The 22125-nt window shown below is 37.7% G+C and overlaps 1 protein-coding gene across 1 annotated transcript; it reads left to right on the forward strand.

Annotated features, from left to right (window-relative positions):
• Positions 1-779: 779 nt before the first annotated feature.
• On the forward strand, positions 780-19290 carry cpe (carboxypeptidase E). The gene is made up of 9 exons (XM_041984088.1): positions 780-1167; positions 11126-11322; positions 11414-11581; positions 12077-12194; positions 12534-12716; positions 13785-13924; positions 15746-15845; positions 16147-16265; positions 18189-19290. Exons 1-9 carry the CDS (start codon positions 927-929, stop codon positions 18285-18287), a joined length of 1365 nt encoding a protein of 454 aa, XP_041840022.1. The 5' UTR covers positions 780-926; the 3' UTR covers positions 18288-19290.
• The last annotated feature ends 2835 nt before the right edge of the window (positions 19291-22125 follow it).

Raw genomic sequence — 22125 nt, forward strand, 5'->3', positions numbered from 1 at the left:
ACGTTTCGAATTTAACCAAAGTAATTGGTTATTAAATAATAAAATTACTTATGGAATGTAAACAGACTAATATATTGGTATCATCCCAGGATTTAGTTTCCATAACGTTTTTTTAGGAGCTGTATTCTTATTTATTGTGTTATATTTTAAGCCTCAACCTATACTGTAAAATGAAATGAGGTTTTTAAAGTATTGCAACTCTTTAAAACAATAAAAAAATAGAGGGTAACTTTGACTTTCTGTGTTTCTCAAGCACAACGTTTACTAAACTAAAACCAAACAGTTTTGAGTCTGGAGTACAGCCCGAAGCATCCATGTTAGCTTTATTGATTACTCTGAAGAGATTACTCTGTGTTATCCCTGTGATGGACTTGTGATCTGTCCAGGGTGTACCCAGCCTCTGGCTCTGACAGCTTACCTGAGACGCCAGACCTTTGTGACTCTAAACAATAAAAGGCTGATGTAGAAACGGGAGATGTTTCGTTTAAAGGCTCTATGACTTTAACAGCACAAATACTGTAATTATTTGGTGTGTGTTTGGTTGTCTGCTGTCTGTTAAAGCATAAACCTTTTGAACAGGAAAAGCTGTCCTTTTTTACACGGTTGAAGATTAGTCAAACTATGTGAAATAAGCAGTATAACAACAACTTGTTTACCAATGGGCAGACAACTTTTGTCGTGAAAATGTTAGTTAAAGCCTTTACTTTTAATGCGGTGACCGGAAACGTGAATCTTCAGTCTGACTTCACTGGAGTTTTAGAGTCTGCACTCTGCTCAGGTACAGTAGCGCATCACACGCCGAGGGAAGCTGAGAGGGAGGCAGAGGGAGAGATATTTATAGCCTAGAGCGAGGCTGCAGCACAGAGATAAGGCTTGGGACCAAGCCACAGGCAGACAGAGCTTAAGGGAAACGAGGACGCGTCAAAATGAAACCTTTTCTTTCGGTACTTTTATTTGGGGCCGCGGTAGTCGTCCTGACCAGCGCAGCCGGCACCGACGGTGAGATCTCCTTCGAGTATCATCGTTATGAGGAGCTTCGTAAAGCATTGGTGTCCGTTTGGCTGCAGTGCCCGACCATCACCCGCATCTACACCATTGGAGAGAGCTTCGAGGGCCGCGAGCTGCTGGTACTGGAGATGTCCGACAACCCCGGGACGCACGAGCCTGGTCAGTTTTACGCATGTATTAAGTCTGCTTCACATTGCGTTGAATGCAAACCACAGCCCATTGTCTCCGCTTTCTTTTCGTGGTTGGAAAGCGTCACCACCTGCTGTGATGACACACGCACATCACGCACTTTGGCGCATAGCAGCTTGATGATCCCCATTTTTGTCACAGAGTTTATAGAAATGACCTGTATGTAGTAGAGGTGGAGCGCAGGTGTGTGGTGCTGTGCGTTCAAACAGCGGGCGCAGGGCCTGCTGTATCATCTCACAGGAATCTAGATGATAGATTGTGGTATCAGCAAAGCAAAGCCGCCATTTTGCTGGTTGAAAATGGATATTTTTATGCATGTCTTGAGTCGTGAAAACACCTCCAAGGCTTTGGATCACATCAAGCTTAGTAAGCTTGCAGCTAAAATCAGGAGTAGGCTAAGTTGAAATGATTTGGCCTCAATAGGAGAAAAGCTCCTCAGCACTCAAAAGAGGAACTGAATATTAAATTAATCCAGTCACGGGTATGTTTGATGGTGATTCCTTGAAGCTCCATGCCTGAATATTACCACCATTACCATTACTATTGGCTTGAAGCTGGAAAATGTGTGTATCATTTTATAATAAGCCTCATTAGGCAGTCAGACACTGATTGTAGTTTAATTCTTCTCAGCATATTTATTTAGTTCAGTTGAGACATATAGCTTTACTGATCACCATATGGTTAATAGCTGCACCAGAAAAACAGTGAAATATAGCTTTAAATCATAAGTTTCAGTTTCAGTTTATTCACACACTCCCATATTTACAAACATTCACCTTTACATAGAAATTTAGCTATAAGTTATGTAACAAGTCACCAGACAAAATTAAAAACTGATCTTGGCCTGGAAAGTTCCACAATAAGGACATTGTGTTTTATTTCAGGCAGAAAGGCTGTAACTTTATCAATCTGTGAGTAAATGTTTTAACTTTAAGGGATGCAGCTTCAAATTTTTTTTTTACACTTTTTACCATTTCAACCCCTCAGTTCAAGACTCAGGGTCTTACACAGTGATGCTACTGGAAGCATGAAAGTGTGTGGGGAACACGTTTGGTAACAATAATGCAACTCTAACCGATTAGCCTATACTTTCATCCTTTAATTCAGGAATGGTTCGTGATTCGTGCCCCACTCTGTAACAGGATCTGTTACGGTGAAAAACAACAGGAAGTGATTAATTTCTTCTAGGTAATCTGGAGACAGAGCTTTCAAAAGATGGCTGCTTAAAACAGGAGCCTACAAAGTGAATTTGGTGTGATTTTTAACGATGTGTGATGCAGAATCATTGCAGAAAGGTGCGTTTTCTTCTATGGGTGTGTTCATGTGGTCTACGTGGTGCACCACAGATTTGATGTGCAACTCAGCTCACATGGTCGTACAGGCTAATGATCATACTAAATAAGCCTGTAATAGTCTGGTGGGTGTGCGCAGGCATGAGTCACGGTAGCATTGTGGAGCCTTTATTACTACCAGATGAATTTCCAAGCCACTGCTTTGTAGCGCCTCCTCTTCTCTCCTCTCCCCCTCTCTGCTGAGCAAAACATCTATGATGAGAGAGGGTAAGATGAGGCAGGAAAGGAAAGAGGGAGAAGAGCTCCAGAGACTGATCAGGCAAGGAAGAGAATATATCTGCAGATGTGTGCTTTTTTTTTTTTTTTTTTTTTTAAGAATTAAAACCTGCAATCTGTCTTTTTTTTCTCTAAAGTGTCCCTCTGATATTATCTCTGACTCCGCAATGAAGGTGGAGCTGAAATAGCTGTTTCCAGGGCAACAGATCGGCTTAGTGCACTGAGCTGACTGGCTGCTCGTGGTTGGCCGGCAGACGATGGTCCTGAGCTGAGGCATCTGTCGGTAAACAGCCATCTGTCATACACTGCAGCACAGGAACGGCTGATAGCCAAGAGTGTAAACACTGGTTACTTATTGATATTTAGCAGCTGTATGCAGTGTGGGATGTGGACAGTGGTTTTAGTTAGTTACTCACAGACACTGGTTAAGTTTTTTTTTGTTTTTTAATTGACATAATTTCCACTCTGAAAGGTGTCAACTGACAAACCTACAAAGAAAAAAATGTCTTACTCCTTTTTGCTGTTTCTTATAGTATATCTATTTTGTACGCAAGTGTGGAGCTGTCACCCAAATAAAAAAATAAATAAATAAAAACAGTGTTATAACGTGATAAGGTCCCATTTTTTTATTTGGGTGACAGCTTCACACTTATGTAGTTTTTAGAAAAAAAAAACAACCCCTGATTAATAGATATACTTGTCTGGATTTTCTCCAGGTACCAGGTTTCTGCTAAGTATAATTCATGCCATCTTATGCTAATACAGAGTTGGTTAACATGGTTTCATGTTCTCATGTGCTGTAAAGAGTAAGGCCTACATAGGAATGACTCTTAACAGCCCAACAAATAAGCTTCTTCTCCTCCTTTTCCTCCTCCCTCTTTTAAGGTGTCAACTCAGACAACAGTTGTCCAATAAGTCTGCAGTTTGGTAATTGTTTGCTACCTACATGGCACCAACCCTCTCATCCAGCTCACAAAGGAAACACAAGCAAACTTCCAAATAAATAAACTTCAGTTTTTACTAGTTGTGGGACTTCATTAAAAAATAATCTAATTAATTAGAGGCTTTGTAATGAAATAATCTCAGTTAATTACACAACAATATTTGCCCTAAAAAGCAACATTTGTTTTCATTTAAATGGATTTTAGTGGACGACTGAATCAAATAACAGACACAGACATTAATTTTGTACACTCAAGCTCTAGTAATGTCTGGAAAAATGCATTTAATTGTATTTCAATTACAAACATTAGAAAAAGAAATAGAAAATATCCCTAGCCAAAACAGCCAAGTGCCATTTTAAATAGCAAAGGCAGTTTGATACCAATTTGCTGCAAACTATCATTTTCTGTAATTAAATCAAACATTAATTGCCCATTTTCAGTCATTCTGTGAGCAAACATGATTGTATTGCATACATCATGAGCTCGTGAGCAGAGATGTTAAAGTTAGGATCCTCTCAGACAAGCAAACCATGGCTGCTTTTTCCCAGAAAAGGAACTTAACACTTTTAACTCTGGAAGCTTTTTCATTACATAATGGAACTGGCTTTGTCTGAAGGTGATAAAAGATCATTTCTGTAGTAAAAGGAATTTTCCATCCAAGATTGTGCATACCGTCTCATGTTGTACTCCTTGTTGAAGTGGTTTATCAGATGACTGAGGAAGAATGAAATCCCCAAAGAGCACGCATAGATGCACCCATTTACAGACTAAAGTAGACATGTGATATACTCAATATAAAGTGGCTTTTAAATTTAAGTTTCTATAAAAAGGCATTACAGTGGAGGAGGACAGAGTATAATAGACACAGTATCAAACCTCTGTATATTTTTGGATATTTTCCCTTTGAGGACTAGGAGCCTCTTCCTGTTGAGGTAGAGGAGGAGCTGATGGAAAAGAGAGATAAAAAAGGAAGGAATGATGATTGAGAAAATGGCAAACACCACACAACTGCTAGTATGATGAGGGAGAAAAAGCGGGGTGGGCAAAAGAATGCAGAGGTAATAAAGAAAAGGCAGAAATGGAAAGAGGACAAGAGAAAGGGCAAGGCATCAGCTACAAGTCATCTATTATACATCAAACACCCACACGTCTCCCCCTCCTCTGTCTCTACATGCAGTCTGATTTGACTACTTCTTCTTTCTGTTGTTTTTGCCCTTTTTTGTCACGCTTTCAAACATGATTTGACATTTTTATTTCCTCTCTCAGTCCATGTCATTCTCTCAGTTTTCATACTGCACCTCAACAATTTTGTTTTTTTGTGGTCTGCTTTCTTTACTTACTGCCTCTCAACATGATGTGTGAGGTTGCTACAATTCAATTAACACAGTATCCTTCATTAAAGGTCCCATATTATACGTTTTTTTCAACAATTTCATATGGGTGTCAGAGGTCCAACAACATTGTTTTCAAAGTGTATTACCCCAAACTCAGCCTTGGTCCTTAATTTCAGCCATTCCAAATGTGGCTCTTGTGAGCTCTAATGAGAACGAGCTGTTTCTGTGTATGAACCTTTAAATGTTTATGAGTGGTGCCTTTCCACGCCCTTTTCTGGGAGAGGATATGGCTTTCGCTGTCACCTGCTCTGTGATTTTAGAGGGCATGCTCAGCTAGCTGGGAGGGACTGGTCAATGATACAGTAGTATCCACTACCAAGGGCAGTGGTTATTTGTATTAAGTCATTAGGTCTGTATTAAGTCGGATTTGTTTCCAGTGAGGGTTGGACTCTGCCAAGGCTGCGCTTTGTCACCAATCCTGTTCATAACTTTTATGGACAGGATTTCTAGGTGCAGCCGAGGTGTTAAGTGCATCTGGTTTGGTGGCTTCAGGATTGGGTCTCTGCTTTTTACAGATGATGTGATTCTGTTGGCTTTCCCATTAGATTTAATGGGAAAGTGTGTCCAAACTCTTGACTGGTACTGTACGTTCCTACCCTTACCTATGTTCATGAGCTGTGTATAGCGACCGAAAGAACAAGATCGTGAATACAAGAGTTGCTGCTCCTCCACATCGAGAGGAGCCAGATGAGGTGGTTTGTGCATCTGGTTAGAATTCCCCCCTGGACGCCTCCTGGTGAGGTATTTCGGCCACGTCCCACTGGCAAGACCCTGTTGAAGACCCAGGACACGCTAGTGGGACTACGTCTCTCAGCTATAGGGATGTCAAGATTACAGATTGCCTTGGTAAGATTATTGTCATAAAAATAATCACTATTTTACGATTATTATTATTATCATTTCTCAACACCATAAATGTGTAAAATCACATTAAAGCTCCATATAGGTCTTTAAGTTTTAATCTGGGCTGTCAAAATTAAAAGACAAGAGATGGAAAGAAATGAATCTGTGGAATGAAAGCATTCTTTTTCTTGGGCATTAACTCATTACCACCAAATTTTTTACTCATGTCATATTAAAAATCCGAATTTGGCATTATCTTGGCAAGAGAAGCTTATTTTGGACACATAGGTGCCTTGCATGAGCAGTGAACCGAATTCAGCAAAAACCACTTTGTCCTCTTTATTTTGGAAGATTCTGACAGTTTTTAAGCCTTACATTTAGAGAAAGGCTGCTGGATGACCCATTTGATATATCAAATAATGTTGAACTGATATGCTGTTACAGTTCAGACACAATCTTTATAAAAAGTGACGATACTGAGGGATCTTTACAATTAATAGTGAAATTAAATAATCGTGACGTCCCTACTCTGCTGGCCTGGGAGCGCTTTGGGATCCCGCTGGATGAGCGGGAAGTCAGGGCTTCCCTGCTTAGGCAGCTGCCCCCGCGACCCAATCCCACATAAGCAGGAGGTAAATGGATGGATGGATGAATACTCACAAAAAGTTAGGGATATTCAACTTTCAGGTGCAATTTATGGATAATGCAAAAAGTTGATGCTAAACTGTTATATTATGAATGTAGGACATACAGTACCACAAGTTTGGACACAGTTTCCAGTTAAATCTAATGGGAAAGTGTATCCTCACTTATGACTGGTAGTGTAGGTAGAATCATGCTGTGGTAGTTCTTTCATTTCAAACAATTTATCCTAACAAAATCTAACAACAGTTGTAGGTATACCACAACATAAAATATTAAAGTCCTTATCATTTGTTAGGTGTCATCTTGGTCTGATGATGTCTGAATGTTAACAGTATGATGACAAGGATTATTTAAATATAAGCTGTCACTGAACCAGAACATTTAGTGGTCGATTCACGGTTCAGACAGTTCTTTTAGATGATTCTACACTTAATCATGTTGTTAGAAAACATGTTCTGCAATAAATACTTTGTGGAAAAGTTGTAGATTTGAAAGTTTTATAGAAAGTAAAATTTAATTAGCCTGTGAAGGTTAGAATGGATTTTAAGTATATTCTGAAATCATACAATAAGCTGAATATCTGGCACTTTTTTGTGAGTAGAGTATGTCCAAAAGAGCACCACAACAGTGTGGTTCCTCTTCTGTGAGCATGTAACAGGAGATTGAAATCACTCAGACTTAACAAACTGCTTGTAAATGAGTGTCATAGTGGGTTTACTCAAATGAGACAAGCAGACAGACATGGAGTGAGTGTGTTTACTCAATCTCGTGGTTGATTTGTCTTTCTAAGCACCTGCTCCTGCCAAGGTTGCCACGACAACTGAGAGCACTCTAATGTGCTGCTTCACAAATGACGTAACTGGAGTCGCTATAACGCAGTCACCTAGGAAACCATATTGATCACCTGTCAGACAATCTTCTTTTGACAAATGTAGGAGGGTTTTTTTTCCACTGGAACAAATTTGTTGCATTCTTCTTCGGGAAGCGGAAATAAAGTTAAAGGAGAGGCCTGTGGAAATTTTTATTAATTTCTCAAAGAATGTTAAATCTGTGTGTTTACTTGTGAAATATGAAAAACATGGAAAATGTAAGGTTTCCTTACACAAAAAAACTTATATAAAAATAATTAGTTGTAAATTTACTGAAGTAAAAGCAGTAAATGTACTTGTGTTATTTAAATTTTTATGGCTCTTGTGTGGTAATTTATAGCTGTTTCATTGTTCTATTTGATCCTTTATTTGCACTTTCTGTTTTTATGCTTTTTTCTCTTTTTTTACATTTATTGTACAGTACTCTGTCAGCTGTTTGTTTTTAAAGAGCTTTAGAAATAAAATGGCATAATATGGTAGTGACATGGTAATCAGCATCTCTCTTCATGCACCCCTTAAGCACGTCTTAAAATAAAACTAGCCCTTAAAAAATAAAACTGGCCCTTACTGATGTCTGTGCATTTTGTGCATGATTTTGTACTATATGTACAAAACATGTCCAGTTCTGCAATCTGTCACACACTAACATGACTATCAACAACATAAAAACATGTATCTTAAGGGAGAAAGGGAAAAGCTCCAGGAACTGAACATCTGTGTAATAGCTTGAATCACAGTAAGTCTTTTTGGCAGAATCCAACTTCAAAGTGTCTAAATGCATGTGTGTAAGTGTGTGTGTGTGTGTATGTGTGTGTGTTTGACGGCACTGTCAGACCTCTGAAGCCTGTAAAATCCATTCTCCCATTTCAGGAGAGAAAGAGTTAATTGTAGGCTTGAAATCATTAGTTGCAACTTATAGAGAGAGAAACCAGATCAGAACATTTAAAAATAACCTGCCTACCAGATGTGTGCTGGGTAGTGTGTATGTGTGTATGTGTGTGTGTGTGCATGTGTGTGTGCCACTCACTCATAAAGCCACTGGCATTACTCTGCAAATACATCAAAAACTCCCAGAAATGAGCTAAAGTAAAAAATAGCAAAGGATGAAAATTCTAATGCATGTGCACTTACACGTAGAAGGCATTATTTTTAATTAGCTGAGATTAATATTAATGAAGTAAAAACAAGACCTGGAAATACCAAATCTGAGCCAACGCAAGAGCAATAAAAACACACACAAAGGCTTTTAATAAAACCAGGATCCCATCCGCTTCAACCACACACACAAACCTGCACACACCGTCCTCGCCATCTGTCAATGTCGAGCTATGTTTCATAAGTTGTAGTGATTTGCAGAAAAAACTGTTTTTTCCATCAGCACTCAAAGAAGTTTCTTTGTTCTCCCAACAGTGGCAGCCAGCCATTAATCTTCAGCCTGTAGTTAATCAAAAGCATCTGCACAATGTGCTGCATTTTGTTTGGTTCCAAAGAAGAGTTAGTCTCCTTCTCAGATGTGCTTTTTTTCTGTGCTAGTAAAGATGAAGAGGCATAGAGTAATGAGTAAAAGGCTTATTTGCATATAAAACAGATGGTTGGTGCAGGAGTCATTAGAACACAAATTTACTGAGCGTAGGGACAGAAATAGCTCTTAAATGTAAACATATTATCATTTGATAATGGAAAAAACAGAAAAGCACTGTTATTGTCCCTACATACTAACATGTGCTGCATCACCTAATCCATTAGTGTGTGTGCTAATATGTTAGCACACACACTAATCCAATATCCAATCTGATATATTAGTGTGTATTAGTGAGTGTGCTGTTGTTTGATACATTAAGGACACAAATTTAGAAGTTATTTGACTTTAAGGGATAAAAAGTAAGCAGAGAGATTAGTTGATAAACTGATAAAATTGACAAAAAATTTTATATGTTTAACAGAAAGAGATTTTTTTCTCAGTTATAAGGATTTACGTGCACTTTTTATATTTATATGTGCTTTGTCATGCAGACAGCAAAAGACAATGTTGAAGACATCAGGTGGTTTTAAAACTAAAACAGAACAACAAATACAGTAATTTTAGTTGTAATAAAATGTTGATATTATTAATAATTTTAGTAATACAGTAATACAGTAAGGAAACTGGATTCTCAAAAATCCAGTTTCCTTGGTGACAGACCTTGGACTTGCCCACAAATATCTAGTCATTCATATCCCTGTGTAGGAGCCATACTAGTATGTTTTAAATATTTATGAGGTGGCACAGGTGATACACAGCATCGGCATCTTGGCGGTGGGTGTGTTGCTGTAGGTGTTTGTGTCACAAAGTTTGAAAGGATGAATGGATGAGGAAGTGGGGTGAGTTCGGCGGTGGTCACATTTTCTGTTGACCGTGTATCGCATAATTTGTAGTAACTCTGTCTCAGTTAGAACATCGTTTTATTTGTCAATTGGATTGGTTTTTGGAACTGTGCATGGAAAAAATAAACGTATCACTGCTGACACAGAAGTGCTTTGGAATACTTTGGAACGCGCGTCTGGCAGATAACCCCAAGTTTAGCTCAAAGCGGCCCTCAGATAAGTTACCGTTTTGTTGCAATTCTTCACAAATGGTCAGTAGACTTGCTAATCACGGTTGTGCGTAATTTCTCACAAACTGGAGTTAGACACTTGTAATCTTAATCATTAGAGAACCTCCAGAAACCTACATAAGGTGTTACATCACACACTGTCCCAGTCTTAGAGTTAGGGCAGCAAACGGTCCTCTAAAATGTTCTCTTCTGTAACAGGATTCTCAAAAAAAATCTATTATAATCAGGGCACATGTGTGTTTGCTCTATCAGATAATATATTCATGTTTCTGAAACCAGAATATGATTATACACCAGGAGACAAACCAGGAAATTATTTACAGTTGCTGTCCTACAGCTACAAAGTTGTAGGGTTTTTACAAAAGAAAATTACTTTAACTCCTGGTGAATGTACTGTTTCCATGTCTGAGTGGATGCATCATGGAAATATATAGGAAAAAATGCATTTTCCATAGAGAAAAAATAGAACTAGACTGAGAGTCTAGGATTTTTTTGTTTGGTTTTTCTTTAACATTGCTGACATTTACAAGTAAAAAAACCAAACAAAACAAACAAAAAAAAACCTCCTACTTAAGGTCTGATTTTATACTGCACACACTTTTGTCATTTGTCTGCTCCTCACAATGATTTTATGTGCAGCAACTTTAAAACTCCAATTTCAGACCTGTCACTAGCAGGCTGCTCTGCACTAGCTATCAGGCTACACAATCAGCGACAACGTCTCTTCTTAATCCACCATCTCTCAGTCTTTACTGTCAGTGGATCTCTGGTCTTGTTCACTTCTGTTTAATCTTTAAGATGGTGACTCAGTGTGTTTGTCACTGTTTCATTGTGCATTATGGAGATGGGATATATATATATATATATATTAATTCAATTTTTCAAACAATCATGGTGATGTGTGATCTTGTTTCTTAGATTCGGTGCATTTTTAAGATGTAAAATAATTGTCTCATTCCAGTTCAGTTCTGCCTCCCTCTGCGACATTAACATGTATCTCAGAGCAAGCTTTAACACTTGCAATCACAGATCTGCCTGTGACATTAACAACTGCTTTTTGTGTTTCTGCAGGTGAGCCTGAGTTTAAATACATCGCCAACATGCACGGCAATGAGGCGGTAGGCAGAGAGCTGCTCATCTACTTGGCTCAGTACCTTTGTAACCAGTATCAGCAAGGCAACGAGACCATCATTGACCTCATCCACAACACCCGCATCCACATCATGCCCTCCATGAACCCAGATGGTTTTGAGAAGGCGGCTTCACAGGTGATCATGCACATAATGACAAAAATATGTAACATAGCCTATCAATGTCACTTCCTCTGTTTCTGTCTAAATATTTTGATTTCCCATGCAGCCTGGAGAGATCAAGGACTGGTTTGTTGGCCGCAGTAACGCGCAGGGGGTGGATCTCAATCGTAACTTTCCTGATCTGGACCGCATCATCTACATCAATGAGAGGGAGGGTGGAGCCAACAACCACCTGCTGCAGAATATGAAGAAGGCCGTGGATGAAAACACCAAGGTAAGCAAACAGACTGAATGATTAACAGATACAGCTGATGCAGATTCCTACTGTTAAATGTCATGAAAAGACCAAAACGATCATCCCACTGTCACTCAAGACTTCACTCAACTCAAATTATGCATCTGCTCGGTTTAAACTACTTAACCTCAAGTTAATTCATTTCACTGGAGGGTGTCATAAAAAGTATATGGGTTTTCTAAAATGATTTTCCTTAAACATTTACTCCATGTTACTTAGTCATGAGTAAATAAGGTTTTGCCCAGACCATTTCCAGGTGTGGTTATTCATCATTTGTTTACAGTGGAAAAATGGCGTGTGTGGGGTTGACTTCAGTCTGCAACAATTTCTAGCCTACAGCAATTTAATCATTAAGAAAGTATTGAATAAGTGATTGCTTGTAGCTTGTACAGAGAATCTTCATTTTCTTCCTTATCTTTTATTTCTTTTTCTTTATATCAGTAATTGTGATTTAAAAGGTTTTTGTTCTTACAGCTGGCTCCAGAGACCAGGGCTGTGATCCACTGGGTCATGGATATCCCCTTTGTCCTCTCAGCTAACCTGCACGGAGGAGATGTTGTGGCCAACTATCCATATGATGAGACCCGCACTGGTATAAACACAAACAGACATAATCCTGCCCTCACTCTATTTTCTGATTAAATCATGTAAACTGTTCCCTTCCTTTAGATGAGAATGTTTTGAGGATTTAATAATACAAATATTTTAGCTGTAACTGAAACAACGAGTTTATTTGTTTTTCTCCTGAATGTCATTAACTTAATTTAATCCAGATGAAGAATGTTTTGATTTGCAGCCTCATTATTACAAAACACACAAAATGCATTCACCAGGCTCTTAATGTGAAGCAGATGCAGGTGTTCTGCTCACATGTCATTACAGTCACTCTGCATTTGTTTGTTCTCTTGCTGATCATCGCTTCTCTTCTAAGGATCCACCCATGAATACAGTGCCAGTCCAGATGATGTGATGTTCAAGTCTCTGGCTAGAGCGTACTCCATGTACAATCCTGTGATGTCCGACCCTCACAGACCCCCCTGCCGCAAGAATGATGACGACTCGAGCTTTAAAGATGGCATCACTAATGGTGGAGCTTGGTACAGTGTGCCTGGGGGTACGGGACAGCTGTTTTCAATAAGCATTATATTTTGGCAGCTCTCAGATGAAGTGTGGGGAAAGTTAGTTTTGAACTGAAATAACAGTTTACATTTCATCTTGGTCAAAGAAAGCACATCAGATGTAATGATAAAAGTAGAGTGCTGTGAAATAACCCACACCTCACTATTCCCTCTCAAGCATGTTGGAAAAACTATAGGGTATGAAAAAAGTCAAAATCCCCTAAAGTTCTACTCTGGGCTGCTGTAGTAACATGCTGATGCAACATAACAGAGGGAAGGAAGGCCTAGAGATAATTAGGTAGCACACACAGAAAAGGAAAGAGAATCCCTCAGGATTTCATGAAGTCCCCTATCTGTTGAAGGTTTATTTTCACCATTGTCACTGATGGGGAACAAGCTTTACACAGTGCAGTAATGTTAGAAGCCTTTTCTGATTTCAGAGGAAAAAAAAATAAGAATTTCCAGTACTGAGAGGTGTAGATATTTGACACGACCACAACATCAGGGCTACACACCTCATCACAGACTCAGGTTGTTGATTTTACTCAGCAGACAATTGGTGGTGAAAAAAAAAAATAAATAAATAAATTTAAACATAAGATTAATTCAAATTTAGGTGCATGCTGCCATTTTAGATTGTATTTTTGTGTACTGCTCATGGTGTATTTTACTATTTAACAAATGAAAGGAAAATTAAATGCATTTAAATCAAACAATTTATTCATCCCACAGGATAACTCAAATTTAAATAAAGAATTAGTTTTGCAATTAAAAAGGACCAAAAGCAGATTTTTCTCAGATTATATTCCTGTTTTTTTCCCATCTTTATCCGTGTCTACTTGTACTGTGATGAGCTGAAAGCAGTTACAAACTGTCCAACAGATGCAATGACCAGTTCCTATTTGACACATAGAAATAGCAGAAATATGAAATCCACATGTCTACATGAATCGTTCCTTTTCAGTCCCTGTGAAATCTTGATTCCAAAAATATCCTTAACTCCACTTTGGGCCTCTTTCTCCGTCATCACCATTGCTTTCTAATGATCTCCTGATTTTTCACAGGTATGCAGGATTTCAACTACCTCAGCAGCAACTGTTTTGAGATCACTCTGGAGCTCAGCTGTGACAAATTTCCCAATGAGGACACTCTTAAAACCTTCTGGGAGCAGAACCGCAACTCCCTTGTCAACTACATTGAGCAGGTGAGCAGCACTTTATAAATATGGACACAGTAAATAAGGCTGTATGTTCTCATTGATGTATGTAATTTACAAACTTAGAGATAAAACTAAAAATATTAGAAGAGCCATCATCCTAAAGGACTAAATGAGTTGTCTTTAAGAGCCGCGCTTACTTCAGGTTTTTCCTATAACTATTTAGTGATCTTAGGATAGCTAAGGTAGGATAATCAATACCACCCAAAGGGGGTTAAAGGAAAGAAATGTAGATCATAAAAGAAAAATAGCACTGACTATTATTAGTTAATGGGACATAAACTGCAGTCTCATGGTATCACAGTCACAACTACCCATAAATACTACTTCTGCATTTGCCATCTTACAGTACAGCCTCTTTCAATACAAAAGTTTTCTGCATCATGATATAGTAAAAAAAATCATCTGGATCTGACCAGGTTTTGCATTTGGTAACAACAAATATTATGCTGAGTTATTATTCATTCATCAAAAACTAACCAAGACACATAAGCAGTGCGAAGAGCTAAGTACGCCTGTACTGCTTCCATGTGAACTAAGAGGGGAAGAAGCTGCCAGGTAGTGCCAATCAAATACACTTGACTTAACTGATAATGAGAAAGTGTGAGCACCTGTGTAAATATATAAGTCTTGGCAGTTTTCTGGTCGTAAACATTCTGGTGTGTGTTAACACAACAGCAGGGGGATAAAACTTTAGAAATTGTTGCTTCACATTAATCTGGGAAGCGTTGTAACGGCATTTCCAAAATGTGTGGGGTTCAATATTTGATAGTGATTAAGGTAATTCACAAGAGGAAACATTTTAAAAATCGTAACCAGTCTTCCCAGATGTGGACAACAAAGCAAGTTCATTCCAATGTCAGATTGTGCAATACTCAGGGGAAGTGAAAGATCCAAAAGCTACATCTCAGGCCTCTACAGGCTATTTAGCATGTTTAAATGTTAAAGGTAAAGGCAGTTCAATTTGAAAAAAGACTGAATTTGGAAGGATTGTCAAGAGAAAGTTTCCTCTCTCTAAAACGAACATCACAGCACAGTATAAGTTTACCAAGTTGCCTCTAAGTTAATCACAAGACATCTGGACCAATGTCCTTTACACAAATGAGAGCAAAGTGGAGATGTTGTAATGGTTTAAAGAAAACCAAAGTGAGCATATTATCACAAACACCTGAGGGAGGATTATTTGGTCTTGTTTTGCAACCACAGGACTTAAACATCTTAAAGTTTTTGAGCTGACCATGAGCTCCTCAATATATTTGACTTTAGAACACTTATAATAACGTTCTAAAGTCAAATGTGAGACCATGTGATGATCCCAAACACATTAGAAAATCTAATAGCTGTAAAAGAAAAGAAACAATGTTTTGCAGTGACTCGGTTAAAGTCCAGACAACAATCAGATTGAAGTGCTGTGATGGGATCTAAAAGGAGCTATGCATTAAGAAACACCTGCAAATATCGATGAACTGAAGCAACATTATAAAGAGGGGTGGACAAAACTTATTTCACAATGATGTGTGAGACTGATAAGGTAGAGGTGGGTCTGCAAGTTATAGAATCAAGGGGTGTACTTAGTTATTCACAATATACTTCTGCATTTCATCTTAGTTTTTGTTGAACTATGACACAGTATAAAGTCTATCCATTGCTATATCTGCCCAATACCCAGTTGGTGCTCTAGCAAGAACAATCTTTGTTTATTAACCATACAATTATTCTAAAAGCTAAGATGTATTTTCTGTGATAAAACGTTGATGGCATTATTTTTTTATGTGTGTGTATAATATTGTTTTTGTATGTGGTGTGCAGGTTCACCGTGGCGTCAAGGGCTTTGTCCGTGACCTGCAGGGCAACCCCATTTCCAATGCTACCATCTCAGTGGAGGGTATTGACCATGACATCACCACAGGTATTGCTATTCAGTGAAAATTCACACAAATTCTGACAACTAACAAACTTAATTTCACCACATGTGGAATGGAGAACCATGTTAAAAATCATTTTTTGTAAATGCTACAATGTCTCCATCCTGTGGCCATAATAGGTACTACACTCTATTTCAGAGCAGTCACATGTTGTACGTGCTCTTTATATGACAGTGACTGTATGATGAAGACCAGAAGGTGCTTTAAATTCATTGCTGACCATCAACTGGCTGCTTTTTTCAACTCTTATATCCACATTTTAAAGAGATAACCTGTATTTTGTAGCCAAAGATGGAGACTACTGGCGCCTTCTGGCTCCAGGAAACTACAAAGTGGCAGCTTCTGCTCCAGGATACCTGACTGTCATCAAGAAGGTGGCTGTTCCTTACAGCCCTGCAACCAGGGTAAGACACTCATTTAAGTGAACTAACCAAACTCCACATCACTGTCCCTGTGTGGCTTTTTCAGCTTGTATTATTAGTGTGACTCATGTAGATGAGTGCTGTTGAATAATCACGACAATATGCTAATCAGTAATCGTGATTAAAATCTAATGCTTAATTTATTTCTGGCTTAATCTCGCAATCCCCTTGAAAGAATAGGATATCTTGTCTCACCTGGTATGGCAGCTGGATTTTTGGGGATCCATCTTACCAGACTATTTTTGGTGTATGTCTTTCTTAAAAAGAAAAGCAAAGGAGGACACCAAAGGTTTTTCTTGACTTAAACTTTTTCCATTCTTCCCACACCTTGTTTTAAGGACAGTTTTATCTTTAGTGCTCTTGTACTACATCATATAAGTTCTTATTATAGACCAGTTGTTTCTAAACTTTTTCTGCAGGGCCCCCTTTTCATCAACAACCTTGATGTCAAGCCGCCCCGATCCCACTACCACATGCTTACAAAGAAACATTCGAAGAAATGTACCACAAAATAGTCTTTATTTTATTGGCTGCTACTTCGTTAACTATTGTTAAAGCCATGTCATTAGCAAAAGGAATTATTAATTACTGTGCTAGTGTGTGAGGTGTTTTAAACCAGCAAACTACTTCTGGTGAGTTGAGCTTTTGATGAGATGGATGCTGCTTTTTAAAACAACTTTGCTATGTATGACAGTTGAGTAGTGTATTTGTAAAGTAATTAACAGGTTTTTTTGTGTGTGTGTGTGTGTGATCAGGATGAGAAATCCCCAGGGCCAAGTAGTGTTATAACTTGTTTGGCTTCATATTGTCAGATGCTAATATTCTGAGACTTAAGACACTTTGCTCTATCTGTATTACCCACCATTGGCCATTACTTGACCATTACCTACCTTACACTACTACCTTACCATTATAATTTGTATAAGGACTGTAATCCTTTAGATGTGAGCTGTTCATCTTTCACATATTTCACATAGCAATTTGAAAAAAAGAATTGCAGAAAAGTTTAGAAATCTAGAATTAAAGTGAGCATGGGTGTTTTCTCCAGCTGTACAGTTATGAAGACCCCTGTGTGGCAACTACCTACTAATGCTAATGCTAAAAAACCACAGTCACACGAGACAAGGCGAGGCAGGTTTATTTGTAGCACATTTCATGCACAAGACAACTCAAAATGCTTTACGTAAAACATTAAAAGCAGAAGAAACAAACATTTAATGGGAGAATTAAAACAAATTAAAAAGAATAAAACAAATATAAATAAACAGAACAAGTCAAAATAGAAACAGACAATTGAAAACATACCGTGAGGTACATATGACATCATAGATGTCAGGGGGAAATATATCATTATCAACAACACTGTCATCGTCGCCATCACTGACAATGCACATAATGAGAAAATGTATTCAAAAAGAAAAAGAACCTGGAAAATAGTTTAAGACCCTATTAGACAACAGTAACATAATCAACAAAATAGTCCTTGAATAGTAGGTGTTGAATTAAGCAGTTTAAAGTTGTATATTGTCTTATGCTCTTTATTTTATGCATACATATAAACGCCCTGTCATATCAAAATCAAACTCTCTGTTTTTTGGATAAAGAAGAGACAGTCAAACTTGACCATGAAGTCTCTTTTTTTAAGTGAAGACAGAGATTATGATGTTTTTCACACCTGTGACTGTTAAACCAACAGACAGTAGTGATGACTGATACAGAACATTGTGAGCTGCTGAAAGTGTAGAAAATTCTACTACATGTCTCTAAATCTGCCTTACTTTATCACATACAGAACTAAAAAATGAAAAAATAAATGTTGATGCTAAACACAATTTTGTGTTACATTTACTAACAGGAAACTTCTTTTCTTACCTCTCACATCGGACCATGTTGCCTTTATTTCAGGTGGACTTTGAGCTGGAGTCTCTGCTGGAGAGGAAGGAGGAGGAGCGTGAAGAGCTGATGGATTGGTGGAAGATGATGTCAGAGACACTAAACTTCTGAAGCACTCATCTCATTGACGATCAGATCCTCTACACACTGATGTAATATATTCATTCTGTGTGCCCATCCACCCTAAGGAAAATATATTGTCTCTTCTTATTTTATTTTTTTTGCTCACTTTCCACAACTCTTTTAATTGGTTATGTTGTTTGCCTCATTACTCTTGTAGATTGTTTGAAAATCCTGCACACAGTGAAAGATGAAAAAGGAATTTGCAGGTAGTTTGGTGGCAGTGTGACTGGTGTTGATATCTGTGGTATTGTGTTCTTTATTTTACACGTGATGTGATGGCACCCATCTATATAACCAATGAATTACTGAATAATTATGTAAGTAGAAGAACTGATTACATCATCACATGGCCCATGTTATCTTCCTGTTTTAAATGTCTCTGTTTCTACAGACTTTAGTACAAATACACATTAATGGTGTACACAAAGACAAACACTATTCTAATTCTCAGCAAATACTGTAAAAACTGTAAAACACATTCTGTCTTGTAATATAAAAAACCCAAAACACAATGGTTCTGAGATAACTAGGTACATTAAAAAACTGTAAAACTGCTGTAAACAGTCTAAACATGCAGGCTCATTTCCTTGTACGTTATAGATGTTGAAATTTTGTTTCGAACTGCAGCACAGCTTGATTTTAGCACAAGATGAATGGTTATAATATATACTGTATTTATGAGTTAGGTATAGCAAGATATATGTTTTTGTTACTAAAAAAACAAAGAAAATAAGGCCATTAACAATTATGAATCTTTTCATGTCAATCTACCCAAAGCCATTCCCTTTATATGTGCACTACACAGGAAATACTCGATAAGGAATTACAGAATAAGTTGTTTTTCAAAGGTAAGTTATTGTAACGCTAATCCTCTGAGTGGACTTCCAGTTTGAGACCACTTAAGGGATTTATTGAATGTATAGCTGTAGAAACAGATGTGAAATGTAAAGAATGACCTAATTAATAAAATGACCCTCATGATGTTGTCAAACTACAGTCTTGTTTACCTTCATTTAAATCTCAGTAGCCATTCCAGACAGAAGTATGATGGATTAATGAGTGTATTGTACATTTGTTGAAGCTAAATAATAGCAAAATTTTGAATATTTCATTCAAAGCCTTCATGTATGGACTATATTATATACTTTCGGTTTTCATTTATTATATGTTTGAGCTTAACATCACCTATAACAGAGGTTTTGGCTAATACAGTAAATTGGCTAATACAAGGCTATGTCAATCACAATTTACAATGAATTCATGATACTCTTTCACAGATTTCCTCATCTAAAAAGGAAACTTGTAATGGTCAGGTGTTTACAAACCACTACACGGCTGTAGTGAGGCCAAAAAGAATTATTAGTACCAAAAAAATGAGTTTGTGATAGGCACCCATTGTAAGTAAAAGTTAACCCTTTGTCATGTCCCACATTAATAAAGGGAACACAGAACTTTTGGAACATGCAGAAGGAACAGCTCCATCAGAGCTAACGTTGATGCTGAAAATTCAAGGACCTAAACATCATTAGTGTGTGCACAACTCGATGGACTCACTCATCATTTGTTTGACTTGTCTGTGTGCAGCACAAAACACATCATGTTCATCAACACATAGCAGAAATACTTCATGTAATTCCAATTATTCCTACAAACTGACTTAAGTTCTAATAAGAGCTGATGAGTGAAAACACCTGTGTTTTGTGTGTAAACAGACTTCCAGACAAACAGCAGTAAGATATCAGGAATGAAAGGGAGAAGTACCTCTTATATAAATTTTATGGGACACCAGAATAAACAGAATATGTACAATATTCCAGTTTAACACGCTTGTTTAAGCAAACAAACACAGACACATTCTTTCATACCTTCAGTTGTACACCACATCCTAGTTTACAAAAAAAAAAAAAAAAACAGAATTTGAATGCTATAGGCCAACGTTAGCTTATTTAATTATGTTTCTAAATTTTGAAACTAATCGCTTTTATTTTGTCCTCATCAATCTAAACCCAATACCCAAAAAATAGCACTAACTGAACAAATTTCTTTCTCCAGTATGTAAATCTGAGCATTAACTTACATGCTGTGTGTTAATATATGTACTCTGTTTTTAAGCAGAAACATGTTGCTTAACTTATTACTTCCCAGTTCAAACACACACACAGAGACACACACACACAAACAAACTGAGCAAGGGTGGCACTTTTGGAACAACTATGTGGTTGAATCAGCTGTTTTTAGCATTAGATGCTAACTCTGCAGATCAATAAAAACCCTGGTCTATTACTCATACTGGCCCTATTAGCATCTGCTATTAGCATCTTCTCATCAATACCATTGATCAAGTTGCTCTGGCCTCAGGGTGCCAGAGGAGACCTACTGAGAGAGAGAGGGGGGACATTAATCTGCTCAGACAGACAACATTAGTCAAATCTATTTAATAGGTGAAGTTTTACAGATCCACAATATCAACTCTGTCAGTTTTATGAGACAATTGAAGGATATATGGATATATGAAAGTTAAATGGCAGCTTTTAACCAGTCTGTTCAATCTCATTTACTTTTTCACATCAACAGTCATTCACAACTATTTTACTTAGCAAACACACACATTAAGGACAGTGTGGTTTTCAATGTTTTGCAGGAGGACATTTGAAGGGTCTGCGTATTAAACCACTGTCCTTTCAGTGGGTGGACAACCATTTTACCATTTGAACTTTGGCTACCCCTGTCTAACACAAATTGTTGACTGAGTTTTTGGATGTTACACAGGCAAAATAAAACATCTAACCTGGTGATTTCTTTGCTTCTTTGGAGCTGTGATGGGTGTTTCATTGGAAAGATCTGCAGGCAATCAATTTAAAAAGTTGTTCATTTCAACACTAGTTGGCATCTTTCATTTCTAAAACTGACATATTAGCTTAACTAAATATCTAAGCTACTTAATAATTAACTGACAAAGAAAACTGATATGTGAGTTTTATTTGAAGGTTTCTTTTTAAATATACAACTTTAAAGGGGTCGCAGTCATTTATCAGATGCTACAAGGTTGGCAGTTTGATTCCCAGCTATTCCCAGTATAATAGTGTTTTTGGGTAATTTATTGAACCCCTCTGATGTTCTCATTACTTGTTTTCTTGACTGTATGATAGTAAAGGGCAGTTTCATATATGGAATAAAATGCTGCATTAATGAGTGTGAATAGATAAGAAACACATTTTAAAATATGTAAATTTTAATGAAGGTTAAAAGGGCTGTTGTGAGAGGAGGACCATCCACAGCTTCCTTGTTTTGTTTTTGTTTGTTATGTATTTTTTTTCTTCTGTATTTATTTATGAAATGTTCATAAAAGTGATGTTTTCAACACATCATTTAGATATTGACACCTATGTTGGACCAGATCCCAAATTGTGTTTTTCCAAACCTTCATTTAATGGGGCGGCATGGCTCAGCAAGGTAGAGCGGACGTCTTGTAACCCAAGCGTTGCCTTTTTGATCCTTGGCCAAGTCGAGTTCATGTCGAGGTGTCCTTGGGCAAGACACCGAACTCCAAATTGCTCCTGATGGGTCATGGTTAATCGCCTTGCAAGGCAGCTTCTGCCATCAGTGCGTGAATGTGTGTGTGAATGGGTGAATGTGATGTATGATGTAAAGCACTCTGGGTATCATTCCAGGTAAAGTAAAGTGATATATAAATACAGACCACTTACCATTTAATAAAACCATACTGCTGTTCATTCAGTTGTCGTCAGCCTGGTTCTTATTACAACAGAATTAGAGCAAATTGTAATCATGGACTTTTACCTGGTAGAACAAGTGTCCAGTGTAA

This window comes from Melanotaenia boesemani, chromosome 4 (assembly GCF_017639745.1).
Source record: "Melanotaenia boesemani isolate fMelBoe1 chromosome 4, fMelBoe1.pri, whole genome shotgun sequence".
NCBI lineage: Eukaryota > Metazoa > Chordata > Actinopteri > Atheriniformes > Melanotaeniidae > Melanotaenia > Melanotaenia boesemani.